Source organism: Panthera uncia (assembly GCF_023721935.1).
Source record: "Panthera uncia isolate 11264 chromosome A3 unlocalized genomic scaffold, Puncia_PCG_1.0 HiC_scaffold_12, whole genome shotgun sequence".
Classification (NCBI taxonomy): Eukaryota; Metazoa; Chordata; class Mammalia; order Carnivora; family Felidae; genus Panthera; species Panthera uncia.
In genome coordinates, this window is record NW_026057579.1 from 17,326,959 (window position 1) to 17,341,157 (window position 14,199).

At 40.3% G+C, this 14,199-nt stretch overlaps 1 protein-coding gene across 1 annotated transcript in view; it reads right to left on the minus strand.

The window, feature by feature from the left end:
* The window catches only part of WDR43 (WD repeat domain 43), a 46,618-nt gene extending 41,351 nt beyond the window's left edge, over positions 1-5,267 (minus strand). Inside the window, exon 1 of the mRNA XM_049651907.1 lies at positions 4,986-5,267. Coding sequence (XP_049507864.1) covers positions 4,986-5,210 — 225 coding nt within the window. The 5' untranslated portion in view covers positions 5,211-5,267. The remainder of the gene's footprint in view (positions 1-4,985) is intronic.
* Positions 5,268-14,199: the final 8,932 nt, after the last annotated feature.

Below are 14,199 nucleotides of genomic sequence, written 5' to 3' on the forward strand. Positions count from 1 at the left end.
TTCCAAGTTAGCAGGATGAGCATGTCTGAACAAGTCAACCAGATAAGCTTATGTAAGCAATGTGCATTTTAGTGAAATCTACTATTTTAAATACTACCCCATTACCAAATATTTCTGAACCCAAGAATTTAAAGCTAATATTTATGGATTATGATAGACCTTTGTCAGCATTTTCTTTCTGAACCTGTTGCTCCTGTGATCAAAAACTTCAATGATTCCCCAGAGAACAGTAAATCAATATAAACAACTTGTATTCAAAAGTATCTGCAATTTGCCTCCAACCCACCCTTTCCAACCTTATTTCTAATTCCATCTTTACATTACACCAATCACTAACACTTTCCCCTTTTGCTTCTGCTTTTCCCTGAACCTGGAGGGGTCTTTTCCTGCTCACCTCAATTTTTACCTGGTTAAAAATCTATCCATGCTTCAAGGTCCACCTCAACTCTCACCTCTCCACAAAAATCTCTTCTTTCCCTTAAGGCACACATCATACTGTGCTCTGCATTACAGACACTGCATATCTGAATTGTCCATTTCTTCCCTGATGTCTCAGTCATACTCAGTTTTACTTCCTCTAAAGTGCCTAACACAATGTCATGTGCACACTCATTATTTACATATAATTATATAAAGTAATGAAAAGGGTAGGCTAAAACTTTAATTCATATTTGTGATTGGAAAATTGGGAGTTCCTGGGGGTACCAGGAGTGAAGACGAAAAAAAATGTGATTTCTTACAGTCTTTTTCAATGTTGAAAGTCTGACTGAGCTAAACAATAAAGAGCAGCACCAATCTGAAAAAGTTTATCAACATTTGATCCAAAAGGCAATCAAAAGGCTGGGTGAGAGTGTCACCAACATATGTGCAGGATTTACAAAATCAAGACAGGGCAGATGTGAAAAACAGAGGAAAAAAGCACATCCCTTGATGAGAAGTCTGAATTTGACCAATAAAGCAATGACTTTTTAGACTGAGATCCCAGAGTAAGAAGAGTTTACATGGACAGCCAGTACACACACTCATAAAAATACATATATATAAGCGAAACAAGTTCCACAAAAACCATATCCTTTCCCAAGCAAAACACACTCTGATGGTCTATTTCATTTAACACTATCACAACCCACTAATCTGTCTCACAATCCACTAATGGATCAAAACTATTTTTGAAAAATTCTGACCTCCAGACACCAAAAATTATGCCGAAGTTTCAAGTTTCATTCTGCAATTAGTCTCCTACGCCTTTTCTTGGCCTATCTTACCATCATTTCTCTGGCAAATGTTTAAGTTTCATAGATAACAGTGAACAAAATGTGTGCATTTTACATATAATTACATATAGTCTTTATATCAAAAACACTTAAATTCTAATACACAGGAACTTCTATTCCTGTCAACAGGAATCTAATCTGCAAACTTTACCTTGTTTTCAAGTTCAAATACTGGAGAGACCCTAAGATAGAGCATCATGCAGGAACACAACCAGATTGTACTACATCTCCAAGGGATGAGAATGGGAATACTCAGCTCAGATTCTTGCTAAAAACATTCTTAATGCTACTGTGCTTGCCCTGTCTCACAGCTGAAATCCATGTGTTTCGTTCAACAAGTACTAAGCTGCGTGAGACCATTTTAACTGCAGTGACAGCAAAGGAGCATAAACACATTTCCTGTGGTAGCTAACAGTCGACAAGGTCTGTTTCTTCAGAGCTGTACATCAGCTAGGGAAGGAAAAGTAGAGAAGTTTGAGAGATTTAAGGGGGCAATGAAATAGCAGGGTCAGTTACTAGGTGGCTCAGCCACTTCCTCCGTGGCTTTGGCATAACATCTCCGCCTCAGTTTACACACATACACCTGAGGAGCTGTAAACACAGCCATCTGTCGATAGTCCATCAGTCTGTCTTCTTGCACTTTGCTTATCCTCATTAGAGGTCCTCTTCCCCCAGGCCCCATCAACCAAATGAAATGCTCAGCTATATAACATGTACAAAAACCCTCCAAACACTACTGTGGCATGTGAAGTATTAGAATCATTCTGTGACCAAGAACAAGAAACAGCAATCCGATTTTTCTAAACATTTACGAAGTACTGCTTTAATTCTTGTAACCCAAGCAACCCAGCACCAACTCATTTTTCTCCACTCAGTAGTAATGTCACCAAACTTTGTCTTTGGGTGGCAAATTGCCAATCACTGAACCAGATACAAGATACCATTACAAAATGATTTACACTGAGGAATGTTAGCAGTAAATAGTAAAATGAGCCCATAGAGAATGCTAACTGAAGCATTCAATAACAATTAACATTTACTGAGCACTTACTACAGCAGTCATATAATTCTCTGAAGACTCTGAAAGGTGTGTGTGTGGCATAATCTCCACTTCAGGTTTGAGTTCCAAAAACGTTAACATGCTGGGAACACTGGCTTCAGAATAACATCCATTTCAAGCCTCATACTCTAATCCTCAAAGATGGGAAATGGAAGGGTTTAATAAGATGAGAACATCTTAAAACTTAAGTGACAAAGATCATAACCCAGGGGCCTGGGAGCAGAGACTGAAGCAGGTGCTATAAATCACTAATCATTTTCTAGCTTTAAAAAATTATGTGACTTTATTTTACCCCAAAACATGTGTGCGCATTCAAGAAAACTGCTTCTCCCCTCTCATCTTCAGTAAAATTGATGTTCTAGAAGGATACATCTCCAATATGACAAAGACTGGATGTCTCTACATTCCTCCAAGTTCTCAATTCTGTGACTCAAGATCTAGGGTTACCGCATGAGAAAAGCGGACAAGGAGTCAGAGTACCTCAACTCTAGTGGCCACAATCTCTTCTTTGGTTATTAAAGCTTCGGTGAAGTCACTTGAATTTTCTTAGTTCTGATTCTGTTCTTAAAAATCTTATTTCAAAACATTTCACAAAGTTATGTGGCTAAAACAAGAGCATACAGATAAAAGGATACTGAAGCCTACAAAAACTTTTAAGTAGCCAAACTCTCATTTTTCAATTAAGCCTTCCAAACTAGTGACTTGCTCAATGTGACAAAAGCCAAATTTGAGTTGAGTCCTGGGTATGAAACCAAATTCAGATATTTTTCTATATCAGACTGATATACATAACCTAAAACTATGACTTTCAACAGGAAATTTGTAACTAGGCCAAAGTTTTAATCCTGAGGCACAGAATGTGACTTAAGTCAACAGAAAATCAAAGGGGGGGGTGAGGCAAAGAGGGATGGGGGCAGGCAACAAACTTCTGCCAACCTAATATTAACTATTTGTTGTAGATAATGGAGAACTAAGCCCTAAATACCTGAGTTCTATTTCTGTTTTTGGTTTTTTGCAAGTTGCTTAATTTTCCAGAGCCTCAGTTTCTTCTTCACAAGACAAAAAGTTAATCTTTCCCTGCCAGGACTAACCATACAAACATGAGATATCAATAATGACCAGTGGTTGTAGCACTTACATTATTCTAAATACTTAGGTGTTCTTAAACATGTTCACCTTCACAACCATTCTATGAGGTGGGTATTATCACCCCTGTTTTACCAATGATGAATCAGAGGTATAAAAACTACTGAATTACTATGAAGCCAAACCTAGATTAAATGTAAGCAGTAGAGCTTGGATCCATGCATCCAATCATTGTTCCAGATTTTCCCTCAGCATCAATATTGTCATCTCTTTATAGGACTGTTAAGATAGAAACATAGAAAATAATTTTGAAAAGGAAAATTATGCAGACTGCTCTAACTTTAACAATGACGCCTATGATTTTTTTTAAGAGTCTGAGTTCACCTTAAGAGCCCCAAAAAGGTTTCTTTTAATAATCAACTAAAGTCACTTCATCTAGAAACTATGAAAAGCTACCTTAAGATCTGAAAAATACCTAAATATACTCATCCAAAGCATAGTTAGATGTACCCCTACTTTCAACCTAAACATTTAGCAGAAAGCTCCCCCACGGTAGTCAGATGGAGTTAAAACTCTGTCTTAAATACTAGCTTTTGAAGTTTTACCCATAGTGTCAGCTAAACACGATACCTGAGGCTTCCAAATCACATTAGAATGATTCCGTTTGACTACTCTATACCTGTAGTACCCACGTGCATGTGAGTTAGAGCAGACGTAGTCTAGTGACTAAACAGTGAGTGACATCTTACCTGAGATGGGGCCCTAACAGTGAAAAGCCTTCCCTAACTCGGCAGTGTCCCATCTAAAAAAACTTCACCTGGACTGACATTCATTAAATTAAACCGGCCACTTCACTTTATCTCCACATCCTATAGCAGACTTCAGACTTGGTTTTAAAAGCGTGTATAAAGGGGAATTGAGATGTTAAAAATAAAAAAGCGTATAGTTTCAAAATACTGAGAATGGAAACAAACCTGGGAAAGTCAAGAGTTTCAAGAGTGAGAGTCCCACACACTGGACGTGGAACAGAACACGTGGTGAGCTGCACCCAAGGGTTGGGGGGGGAAGGGGGGGTGTCCGGAAGCAAGGAAACAGACTCACTCATTCCAATCGCCTAAGGCAAAGCCGATGAACTAGAGGAATCGGAAAAGAACAGTACAGTCCCAAGGAGGGACTCTGTCAAAAGCCAAGACACTGAAGAGCACATGTTGATGCGAGAGGCTTGGCAGAAGCAAGCCGCCCTGGGGGACCGGGGGCCTATGCGAACATGGCGGCCCCGACGACAGCGGGGCGCGGGGCACAGACCGCATGGAGTCAGTCGGTGGGACTCCAGTCAACGGCCCATCGGATCCAGCCGCGCCCTCTTTCGCTACCCTGCGGACAGGCCGCACACGGGACTGGCGAAGTGGATGGAGTCCGCGCCGCCGCCGCCGCCACGCTCTGTGCCTCCTCGCCCCGGGCCTCGCAGGGCCGCGCGAGCTGCCGAGCCACGCGCCGTGGGGCCGAGGGTGCACCTAGGCCGAGCCCGGGCGGACGCCCGCCCCCCGCCGTCCCGCCTGCTTTACCTTGGCCTGCAGCCGCGCTGGCGCCCAGGCCAGGCAGGTGCAGGTACCGCTGAGGTGCGCGGAAGGCACGTACTCTTGGTGCAGCCTATTGTTGGCTGTCTCCCACACTCGCAACTGACCGTCGGCAGACGCCAAAGCGAAGTAGGCCTGGTTCAGCGGGGAGAAGGCGCAAGGAACCCCTGCCGGGGACAGGGGGTCTGCAACACCACGGCCGCCCGCCGCCATTGCTGCCCTGGCTCCGCGGCAGCCACGTGTTCGTCTGTGCGCATGCGCACCGGCGCGGGGCGGGGCCTGGAGGGAGGAAGTCGGGAGGAGGGAGCGTAGACAGCCGAGGGAGCGGCTCCTCGCGTCTTGAGCAAGCGTTGGGCTGACCCAGCCTGTGGACGGTGGCCCGGAGGGCCCAAGGCTAACTTATGCTGCGGGGGAGGGGACTGTGGAGGGACGTGACCGCAGACTGGAGAGCGGGACATTTCTTTTCAAAAAAAAGAAAGAAAGAAAAAGGTTTGGGTTTGTTGGGTTTTTTTTAATTATAACATGATTGAACTCAATGTTTAGATGAAATAATCACATAACTCCATGATTGTGACATTTGTTTTCATTTTTTCTTATCCACTTCCACGCTGTAATCATGTGCACACATAACACACGTAATTTATTCAGACATCATAGTGTAAAAGTAATGGTAGGAGCTGCTTATTTCGTCAGGATTAATCCCATGTTACTACATCAAATAGACAATTTGTAATGACTCCAGAATGTTTCAACAAATCAATGCATTCTAATTCAAGAAATGCCAGATATTATTTGGCCCACACAGCTTATTGCCTAGCGGTAAAGACAAAAAACACCACCTTCAGGGATATAGGGAGACTCTAAAGCTTTACAAACAGGGAGTGCCAAGGTAACATTTGCGTTTTAGATTATTTGGAATAACAAACAGATCTACATTTCTTAAAAGGCCTCCTGGCCTCTGGATGGAGATGTTAGCGGGGCAAGAATGAAAGCAGACACACAATACAGAAGGACACTGGTGGGCTGGACTCAGATGAAAGCAGTAAAGGTGGGGAGAATGACCAAATTCCACATGTAATCTGAAATTAGAGCCAACCAGGTTTGCTAAATGATTGCAAAGGGTAAGAAAAAGACAGGTGAAAGATGATTCTAAGGCCTGAACAAACTACTAAATGGTGATTCCATCAACTGGATTGGGGAAACGGGTTTGGTTGGAGTGGAAATCAAGAGTTCTGTTTTGGACAGTTAAGTATGATATGCCTATTGTACCTCCAAATACAGTTGTTCAGGAGGAGCTGGCTATAAGAGAAGATCACAGAGATAGAAGTTTGGATGCATTAGCATACAAATGCTTTTTGAAACTGTGGGACTAGTCAGAGCATTTTGGGTATAAGTGCAGATAGAAAAGAAAACTTAGCCCCAAAATGTGCCAACCTTTAGAGGTCAGGAAGAGGAGGAAAATCCAGCAAAGAAGATGAAGAATGGGTAACAGGTAGGATGAAAGCCCAAGAGAATGAAATGCCCTGGAAACCAAATCTTTATAAGGATTTAGGAAGAAAAACTGATCAAAAACATGTCAAAGATTGTAAGATGAAGACTGAAAACGAACCAAGATTTGGCAAGATCAAGGGCGTTGGTGACTTTTCAAAAACAGTTGAGGGGTGCCTGGCCCAGAAGGTAGAGCATGCAACTCTTGATCTCAGGGTTATGAGTGCAAGCCCCACGTTGGGTGTGAAACTACTTTAAAATAAAATCTTAAAAAAAAAAAAATCCAATAGGGGCGCCTGGGTAGCTCAGTCAGTTAAGCATCAGACTTGAGGGCTAGGGTCATGATCTCACGGTTCGTGAGTTACAGCCCAACTTTAAGTGAGTTTGAGCCCTGCATCTGGTGAGCCCAAGTCCCACTTGGGTGAGCCCCGCTTCAGGTGAGCCCTGCTTCTCTCTCTCTCTCAGCCCCTTGTGGAATTCTCTCCCCGTCTCTCTGCCCCTCGCACACTTGCACCCTCTCTCTCTCTCTCTCTCTCAAAAACAAAACAAAAGCATTTGGGGTGGGAGACTTAGTGTAGAGGGTGAGAAAGAAAAAAGGAGGTGAGAAAGTGCAGAAAAGGGATTTTCAGAAACGTTTTCAAGGACTTTGTTGTAAAGGAGCATATATGAATCTGTATGAAGAAAAGTCTGAGCTAGAGTTATAGATTAGTCACAAATATACAAGTAAAAATAAAAGCTTATTGTGCACTCACCATATGTCAGGTACTATGCTAAGTATTTTGTGTGCATTAATCCATTCAGTCCTCACAACAACCCTAGGAAGTAGAAACTATGAATATCTCCATTTTTCAGATAACAAAACTGAGGTATAGAGCTGAGCAGTAAAGGAGGAGTTGGATTTCTAACTAAGTCATCTTTGAGTATAAACAATTTGACCCAATGAGACTATATAAAACTCAGGTCGATGACCCTTCAATACCCAAAATATCATTCATTGACCTCCTCCTTTTCAGTGATCTTGGCCTCTACCTTACTTACTCTCATGGTCACGTCTCAGACCTTATCATTACAATAGCTGCACCCCCTTCCTAATCTCAATTTTCCCACACCACTCTCTAACCATTAACTCCTATCTTTCCATAAGGCTTGCTCCCTCCAGCTCCTTAATGGCTGCTCCTTCCTCTTAATTTATATTTTTATATATTTTTAATTTTTAAAAAGTTTTTAAATGTTTATTTTTGAGAAAGAGAGAGACAGAGTGCGAGCAGGGTAGGGGCAGAGAGAGGAGACACAGAATCTGAAACAGGCTCCAGGCTCCAAAAGCAGGCTCCGAGCTGTCAGAACAGAGCCTGACATGGGGCTCAAACCCATGAACCATGAGATCATGACCTGAGCAGAAGTCAGATGCTTAACCACCTGAGCCACCCAGTTGCCCCCTTAATTTTTCTTAAAGTCTACGATTACAACCCTCAAATCCCTTGCCTCTTTCCCACATCATAGTCCTTCCGTGGTAAAACTGCAAACCTGGTAAAACCTAACTCTTCCCCCCCAAAGCAACTGAAAGTAACTAGAGAAAAGTCACAGCCACCTATTATGACTCTTATGCACTTTAAATTCATGGCCACAAGCTTCACATGGGAAGTCAATGCTGCCAGGTTATCAATTGTTCCCGAGTCCATTCACACTTCCACTCTCCTAGACACTAATTCTTATCTTCTCCTACCATCTCAAAACTCCATCCTCCTTGCTCTCAGTGGATGACTTTGCTTCTATTTTTTGAGAAAATAGAAGCAATCACAAGAGAACTTCCACAAGCTTCTAGTACCACAAACTCTAACTGACCTGTGCTCTGTCACTCCTGGCACTATGGATGAATTGTCCATGCTCCTAGCAAAGGCTACCCCTCCACATAAGTTATAGATCTCATTATTCCAAAACGTCTTTCCTCTCTCTACCAGCATTAATCTTACTTCTCAACTTAATCCTTCTCATCAACATATAAACATGCTGTTATTTCTTTCTTCCTAAAAAATAAAATTCCCTTTACCTCACTTCCCCCAAAGGCACTGTCCCAATCTTTTCTTTCCTTTAAAAAAAAAAAAAGTAATCTAATTTTCTTAATCTCTCTCCTCTGATTTCTCTCCTCTAACGGGATTTTCATTCCAACCCATCACTATGCCAAAATTCTCAGTAAGGGCACAGTAACCTCTACATTGCTATATATGTGTCCATTTTAAGTCTGAATCTCATATGACTTATCATCAGTATGCTTGTCTTCCGTAGCATCACACCCTCCTGGCTTCCTCTTGCTTCTCTGGCTCCCCTTCTCTGTCTTCTCTCCTGGATCGTCCTTATCTCCCACTCTCTAACATCAGGGTGCCTTGGGGCACTTCTTTACCTGGGCATGTGACTTTCCAGAATAAAGAGTACATTTCCCAGCTTTCTTTGCAAACTGTGAGACCATGTGACTATAGGCCAGTACAAAATGTCCTTAAAGTGACAGGGGTTGCTATTATTCATTGCTTTTTTTCCTTCTTAATTCCTGGAACTCAAATATGATGGCCAAAAGTTAGAGCATCCATGATGGAGTTTGAGGAGAAAACGACATGCTAAGAAGAGCAGAGCAGCAAGATAGAAGGATCTAGAAACCCTGAAGCATGATATACGCTCTGGGCCACCTTGCCTGGACTTCTTTTATACAAGAGAAAATTAAACTACCCTGCTGTTTAAACTACAGTATTTTGGGTTATGTCATACGCAGCCGAACCTAATTGTGCTCATTCTGTTATATCCTTTGCCTTGGCTGATGATACCATCAACTATCCAGTTAGCCACTGGAGAAAGTCAGAAAGCCACCTGTTACCCAGTCCCACATCTCACTTCTACCCAAACACATATACATATCTGATCAATCATCAGATCCTATTTTATCTCTTAAATAATTCTCCATTCAATTTCCTCATCTCCATCCAATTCTACCACTTCTGTTCTTATCTGAGCCTTATATCTCCCACTGGAACTGCCACCACTGCTTGTATTAGACTCCCTTTCTCCACGCTGGTCTCAGTGGTACGATCTTTGTAGATTATTAACCTGGCCATTCCACTTCTCCACTTGAAACCCTCCACAAGCTTGCTGGCACCTACAGAAGAAACTCTATGCTGTTTAATATATATGGATTACAAGACAATCTGTAATCTGGTCCCTGTCACCCTCCCCAATATCATCATTCACTGTGGATGGTCTCAAACATCACTAAACCCTGACCTGCATCCGGTTTCCTGCCCTTATCATTCTTGTTATAGGTCCTGCTCTTTTGCTCTGCCTGTAATTTAAGCTCTTCTAATCCTCTCTCTGCCCCAATTCCAGGCCTTCATTGAACTTACTAACAATTCAACGTTTAACTAATTCTTTTTATCCTACAAAGTGATAGATCCTATCAGTCTCTAATCCTTAACAGAATATTTGCAAATCTAGTCAGCAATATATAAAAAAGATTAAAGACCATGATCAAATGGGATTTATCCCAGGAATGTAAGGTTGGCTTAACATTCAAAAATCAATAACTGTAATATACCATGTTAACAGAATAAAGGATTAAAAATGCATGATAATCTTGAAAGATAAAGAAAAACATTTTTTGATAAAGAAAAAGATTTTAACAGAATCCAACACCGATTGATAATTAAAAAAAAAAAAAAACTTTTAACAAAGTAGGGACAGAAAGGAATATCCTCAATCTGATAAAGGGAATCTACAAAAAACCTACAGCTCACTTCATACTTAATGATGAAAGATTGATGCTTTCCTCCTAAGATTGAAAACAAGTTAATTCTGTCCATTCTGACCAATTCTATTCAATATTTACTGAAGGTTCCACCTATTGCAATAAAGTTAATAATAATAATGATAATACCATCCAAATTGGAGAGGAAAGAATAAAAGTATTTTTATTCACAGATAACTTATAGAAAATTTTGAAGAATCCTCAAAAAATTCTAAAACTAATAAATCAATGTAGCAAGGTCTCAAGATACAAGATCCATATAAAAATCAATTGTATGTCTACATTCTATCAATAGACAATCAATATTAAATTGAGAATTACTCCATTTGCAATAGCAACAGAAAAAATACCTGGGGGGAAAATGAACAAAAGTTCAAGACTTGTATTCTAAAAAGTATAAAAAATTGCTGAGAAAACTTAAAGGAGACCTGAATAAAGGGAAGGACGTTGCATATTCATGAACTCAATAAACTCAATATTGATAAACTCAATATTGTCCAGATAGTAATTGTACTCAATTCGCTCTGTAAATTCAATAATCCCTACAAAAATCTTATCAGGAATATTTTAATGTTTATTTATTTTGAGAGAGTGTGCATGCAGAAGGAGCAGAGAGAGAGAGGGTGAGAGAGAGAGAGAGAGAGAGAGAGAGAGAGAATCCTAAGCAGGCTCCACACTGCCAGCACAGAGCCTGACACAGGGCTTGAACTCACAACCACTAGATCATGACCTGAGCTGAACCCGAGAGTTGGACACTTAACCGACTGAGCTGCCCAGGTGCTCCTTAGCTGGACTTTTTGTAGAAATTGGTAAATTAATCCTTATATGGAAATGCAAAGTGAAGCAATTATCTAAAAGAAAAACAAATTGGCGTACTCCTACTACCTGATTTCAAAATTTAGAATAAAGCTACAATATCGAGACAGTGTAAGAACTTTTAAGATGTACTCTCTTAGCAACTTACAAATATGCAACGTAATATTAACTATTGTCACCATGTTGTACATTACATCCTCAGGATTTATTTATTTTATATCTAGAAGTTTGTATCTTTTGACCTCCTTCAATTGACTCTTTCAATTTCTAATACACAACAGTATATCCTAGAGGAGTTTTACAGAATCCAGATTCAAGTTCAGCAGCAACAGGGGGAAACACATGAAAAAGCAAGAGAAAAGCAGTTATATTCTCAGATTTAGATACTTTATGTTTTGCTAAAAATCAGTTTTAAAAAAATCATGAACTTCAGCAGTTCTAGTAAAAGCTAAGTACATGTAAAGATACAGAATAAAACATACAACTATTAAATATATTTGGACAATATTTACATGCTGAATTATTTAGTATAGGCACCTAGGTATCAGGGCTGCTGTTTTTCTCATTTCCTACTTTCTTCAATCATTTATTCAACAAATATTTATTGAGGGCACATTGGGTTCCAGGCACTATAACAGGCAATGGAATTATAATGATGAGTTAGACACAACCCTCTCCACAATCTTATCCTCTAACTTCAGAAATGGTAAATAAACAGTGATCTTATTTAATCTGACATGCACAATGCAGGGTTTGGTCTAAAGACAGGATATATACCAGGAGCACATAGGAGAGTCACTTCTCCCAGTGTTTTGGAGTTATTATAAGCCACCATTCTGGTGAGGTTGATACCTGAAGGATGAGGGAAAATTATACAAAAGAGAGGAAAGAAGCACACTCAAAGAGGTAGAGGAGAACATTGGTGGAATTAGAACTGATGGTCTAATTTGACTTGAGATTTTAAGATGTTAGCCATTAGCCACAGTACTCCTTGAAAGCTGTTTGGACTTTAAAATAATTGCTTGACTAAATGACACTGGCCTTATAAATATGAGTTGATGATGCCTCACTATAGTTTCAGAGTACAGGCTGACAGTTTCCTAGAGAAGATGGAAGGAAAGGGAAAAGGATAGTCAAAAAGAGAAAGGCACGCATAGTGACATTTTGAGAGCTTAAATGCTCTGAAAGATCATCAATTAATAAGGATTAATTGTATTTTTCAACATATGTTAATGTATTTCATTAGATGTGTGTACGACAAAGATTTATAACATCGTGTCTTATTCAAATAGTAAAAAGGGGTGCTATTTGCTTTTTACAGTTTATGTTAGCAATCAAAGATATGTAAACTTATTTCCCACATTCTGTCATTATATCTTCTTCTTTCCAAGCCCTACTCCTTCTGAGATAACAGCCAAATACAATTTAATCATCTTTAAGAGATAATAAAGCAGGAATGATAAATTTTAAAACCATTAGTAGGGCTTAGGATTCAGACAGTGCCAACCCAGGCCCTCATTTGGGAGTAATGATAAAAAGATTTCTTAAAATCATAGAAACTTTCTTAAAAAACATAGGTGGGTGCCTGGGCGGCTCAGTCAGTTGAGCGTCCAACTCTTGATTTTGGCTCAGGTCATGATCCCAGGGTCATGGGATGGAGAGCAGTAAGTGGGGCTCTGCACTGAGTGTGGGGCCTGCTTAGGATTCTCTCTCTCCCTCTGCCCTTCTCCCTCTCCGCCCCCCTACTCTCTCTCTCTCAACAAACAAACAAAACAAGAAAACTTCCTTAAAAGCAAATCAAAACAAACAAATAAAAAACAGAAGTGAGACGAACAGTTGGGGTGGAGGGTCAGAGCAGTTTCTTTATTCATTTTTAGGACTGAAAGAGAGAAACCTGATAATGGAGTTTGTGGTGGCTGATGTTTTAGAAAGCACAGTTTAGAAAGTTTTAATTTATCTTCAAAAGCAACAAAAAGACTTCTTTTATCAAACTGAAACTGAATTCATAGCCTTTTGAGCATATTTTGACTTGAATTCTAAATTCAATTGTACTGTTGACCAGTTTTTGGGAAGGGGTGTTACAGTACAAAGAGCGTGGACTGCTGAAGCAGAGTGACCAAGGTCAGAAACCCTGTCATGCCGCTTGTCAGCTTTGGGACCTTGCCCATATAATTTAACCTCCCTGGGTCAGTTTTCTTATGCATAAAGGAGGAATACTTATTTCTAACACAGTGTTGTTGTAAAGTTAAATCAGTAAAATATCCAACATGCTTGGTATTGTCAAACCCTCAGTAAACTTTTACCAACTGAATTAATAAACAAGTTAGTGACATTTAATGTCAAATTAGACCTTGGACTCCAAAGATAACCTTTTCCTGGTTTTGTTTTGGTTTTAGGATTAAATAAATTTATTTTTATTTCATTCTTTTGGGGTAGGGTGCCAAAACCTGAATAAATGATTTTTAAAGAGATCCAATAAGGGGTGCCTGGGTGGCGCAGTCGGTTAAGCGTCCGACTTCAGCCAGGTCACGATCTCGCGGTCCGTGAGTTCGAGCCCCGCGTCGGGCTCTGGGCTGATGGCTCGGAGCCTGGAGCCTGTTTCCGATTCTGTGTCTCCCTCTCTCTCTGCCCCTCCCCCGTTCATGCTCTGTCTCTCTCTGTCCCAAAAATAAATAAAAAAAAAAACGTTGAAAAAAAAAATTAAAAAAAAAAAAAAAGAGATCCAATAAAAAAGAATCCAAAAATCCAGTCGATGTTTTGTGTTTTTTTTTTGTTTTTTTTTGTTTTTTTGCTTATACAACAAAAATTTATTTTCTCACAGTTCTGGAACACATAGGCCAAATTGTGGGCAGGTTTGGTTTCTTCTGAGGACTCTCTCCTGGGCTTGTAGATGGACATCTGCTGCCTGTCTAGCTGGTCTTCCCTGAGTTCCTGTGTTCTAATCTCCTTTTCTTGTCAGGACACCACTCATAGTGAATTAGGTCCCACACTAGTGACTTCATTTTAACTTAATTGTTTCTTTAACCTTATCTCCAAATATAGTCACATTCTGAGGTACTGGGGATTAGGACTGGGCTATATGAATCCTGAAGGGATTAAATTCAGTCTGTA